The sequence below is a fragment of the Dama dama genome, unplaced genomic scaffold (assembly GCF_033118175.1).
Source record: "Dama dama isolate Ldn47 unplaced genomic scaffold, ASM3311817v1 ptg000051l, whole genome shotgun sequence".
Taxonomy (NCBI): Eukaryota; Metazoa; Chordata; class Mammalia; order Artiodactyla; family Cervidae; genus Dama; species Dama dama.
Genome location: NW_026870882.1, coordinates 426,137 through 429,429, shown reverse-complemented (window position 1 = coordinate 429,429; position 3,293 = coordinate 426,137). Strand labels below are relative to the sequence as shown.

Genomic DNA, 3,293 nt, shown 5'->3' with positions numbered 1-3,293 from the left:
TTTGTTTAGTTTTGCTTATATTTCCAATATTCTGGGAGGTGGGTCATAGAGGATCTTGCTTTGATTTATGTCAGAGAGTGTTTTGCCTATGTTCTCCTCTAGGAGTTTTATAGTTTCTGGTCTTACATTTAGATCTTTAATCCATTTTGAGTTTATTTTTGTGTATGGTGTTAGAAAGTGTTCTAGTTTCATTCTTTTACAAGTGGTTGACCAGTTTTCCCAGCACCACTTGTTAAAGAGGTTGTCTTTTTTCCATTGTATATCCTTGCCTCCTTTGTCAAAGATAAGGTGTCCATAGGTTCGTGGATTTATCTCTGGGCTTTCTATTCTGTTCCATTGATCTATATTTCTGTCTTTGTGCCAGTACCATACTGTCTTGATGACTGTGGCTTTGTAGTAGAGTCTGAAGTCAGGCAGGTTGATTCCTCCAGCTCCATTCTTCTTTCTCAAGATTACTTTGGCTATTCGAGGTTTTTTGTATTTCCATACAAATTGTGAAATTCTTTGGTCTAGTTCTGTGAAAAATACCATTGGTAGTTTTTCGCAACGGGTTTGCCGCCAGGACACAGGTGTCGTGAAAACCACCGTTAAACCTAAGCCAAAATGGGAAAAGAGAAGACCCACATCAACATCGTTGTCATTGGGCACGTAGATTCAGGGAAGTCTACCACGACTGGCCATCTGATCTACAAATGTGGCGGGATCGACAAGAGAACAATTGAGAAGTTCGAGAAGGAGGCTGCCGAGATGGGAAAGGGCTCCTTCAAATATGCCTGGGTCTTGGACAAACTGAAAGCTGAACGTGAGCGTGGTATCACCATTGATATCTCCCTGTGGAAATTTGAGACCAGCAAGTACTATGTTACCATCATTGATGCCCCAGGACACAGAGACTTCATCAAAAACATGATTACAGGCACATCCCAGGCTGACTGTGCTGTCCTGATTGTTGCTGCTGGTGTTGGTGAATTTGAAGCCGGTATCTCCAAGAACGGGCAGACCCGTGAGCATGCCCTTCTGGCTTACACTCTGGGTGTGAAACAACTAATTGTTGGAGTTAACAAAATGGATTCCACTGAGCCACCCTACAGCCAGAAGAGATACGAGGAAATTGTTAAGGAAGTCAGCACCTACATTAAGAAAATTGGCTACAACCCCGACACAGTAGCATTTGTGCCAATTTCTGGCTGGAATGGTGACAACATGCTGGAGCCAAGTGCTAACATGCCATGGTTCAAGGGATGGAAAGTCACCCGTAAGGACGGCAACGCCAGTGGAACCACCCTGCTTGAAGCTCTGGATTGCATCCTGCCACCAACTCGCCCAACTGACAAACCCTTGCGTTTGCCTCTCCAGGATGTCTACAAAATTGGTGGTATTGGTACTGTCCCTGTGGGTCGTGTGGAGACTGGTGTTCTCAAACCTGGCATGGTGGTCACCTTTGCTCCAGTCAATGTAACAACTGAAGTGAAGTCTGTAGAAATGCACCATGAAGCATTGAGTGAAGCCCTTCCTGGGGACAATGTGGGCTTCAATGTCAAGAACGTGTCTGTCAAAGATGTCCGTCGTGGCAATGTGGCTGGTGACAGCAAAAATGATCCACCCATGGAAGCTGCTGGCTTCACAGCTCAGGTGATTATTTTGAACCATCCAGGCCAAATCAGTGCTGGATATGCACCTGTGCTGGATTGTCACACAGCTCACATCGCTTGCAAGTTTGCTGAGCTGAAGGAGAAGATTGATCGTCGTTCTGGGAAAAAGCTGGAAGATGGCCCTAAATTCTTGAAATCTGGTGACGCTGCCATTGTTGATATGGTTCCTGGCAAGCCCATGTGTGTCGAGAGCTTCTCTGATTATCCTCCCCTGGGCCGTTTTGCTGTGCGTGACATGAGACAGACAGTTGCTGTGGGTGTCATCAAGGCAGTGGACAAGAAGGCAGCTGGAGCTGGCAAGGTCACCAAGTCTGCCCAGAAAGCTCAGAAGGCTAAATGAATATTATCCCCAACACCTGCCACCCCAGTCTTAATCAGTGGTGGAAGAACGGTCTCAGAACTGTTTGTCTCAATTGGCCATTTAAGTTTGATAGTAAAAGACTGGTTAATGATAACAATGCATCGTAAAACCTTCAGAAGGAAAGGAGAATGTTTTTGTGGACCATATGTTTTGTGTGTGGCAGTTTAAGTTATTAGTTTTTAAAATCAGTACTTTTTAATGAAAACACCTTGACCAAAAATCTGTCACAGAATTTGAGACCCATTAAAAAAAGTTTAATGAGAAAAAAAAAAAAATACCATTGGTAGCTTGATAGGGATTGCATTGAATCTATAGACTGCTTTGGGTAGAATAGCCATTTTGACAATATTAATTCTTCCAATCCATGAACACGGTATGTTTCTCCATCTGTTTGTGTCCTCTTTGATTTCTTTCATCAGTGTTTTATAGTTTTCTATGTATAGGTCCTTTGTTTCTTTAGGTAGATATACTCCTAAGTATTTTATTCTTTTTGTTGCAATGGTGAATGGTATTGTTTCCTTAATTTCTCTGTCTGTTTTTTCATTGTTAGTATATAGGAATGCAAGGGATTTCTGTGTGTTAATTTTATATCCTGCAACTTTACTATATTCATTGATTAGTTCTAGTAATTTTCTGGTAGAGTCTTTAGGGTTTTCTATGTAGAGGATCATGTCATCTGCAAACAGTGAGAGTTTTACTTCTTCTTTTCCTATCTGGATTCCTTTTACTTCTTTTTCTGCTCTGATTGCTGTGGCCAGAACTTCCAACACTATGTTGAATAGTAGTGGTGAGAGTGGGCACCCTTGTCTTGTTCCTGATTTCAGGGGAAATGCCTTCAATTTTAACACCTTCTGAAGATCTTCATATTTTTCACACCTTTTCAGGCTCTTCATGTTTTGAACACAGTTTCATGCTCCTCATATTTTTCACATATTTTTATGCTCTTCATATTTTTCACATATTTTTAGGCTATTCATGTTTCTCAAAACCGTTTCATGCTCCTCATATTTTTGACACCTTTTGAAGCTCTTCATATTTTTCACACCTTTTCAGGCTCTTCTTGTTTTTGAACACCGCTTCATGCTCCTCCTATTTTTGAGACAGTTTCATGCTCCTCATATTTTTGACACCTTTTGAAGCTTTTCATATTTTTCAAACCTTTTCAGGCTCTTCATTTTTTTCAACACCACTTCATGCTCCTCCTATTTTTCAGACCGTTTCATGCTCATCAAATTTTTGACACCTTTTGAAGCTCTTCATATTTTTCACAACTTTTGAAG

The 3,293-nt window shown here is 41.3% G+C and overlaps 1 protein-coding gene across 1 annotated transcript; it reads left to right on the top strand.

The window, feature by feature from the left end:
* The first annotated feature begins 535 nt into the window (after nucleotides 1–535).
* Nucleotides 536–2,291, top strand: LOC133053674 (elongation factor 1-alpha 1). The gene has a single exon (XM_061138194.1). It carries the CDS (start codon nucleotides 604–606, stop codon nucleotides 1,990–1,992), a length of 1,389 nt encoding a protein of 462 aa, XP_060994177.1. The 5' UTR covers nucleotides 536–603; the 3' UTR covers nucleotides 1,993–2,291.
* The last annotated feature ends 1,002 nt before the right edge of the window (nucleotides 2,292–3,293 follow it).

Bases quoted from the DNA above. Each gene is read 5' to 3' on its own strand.
- LOC133053674 (XM_061138194.1), top strand. From the start codon at position 604: ATGGGAAAAGAGAAGACCCACATCAACATCGTTGTCATTGGGCACGTA.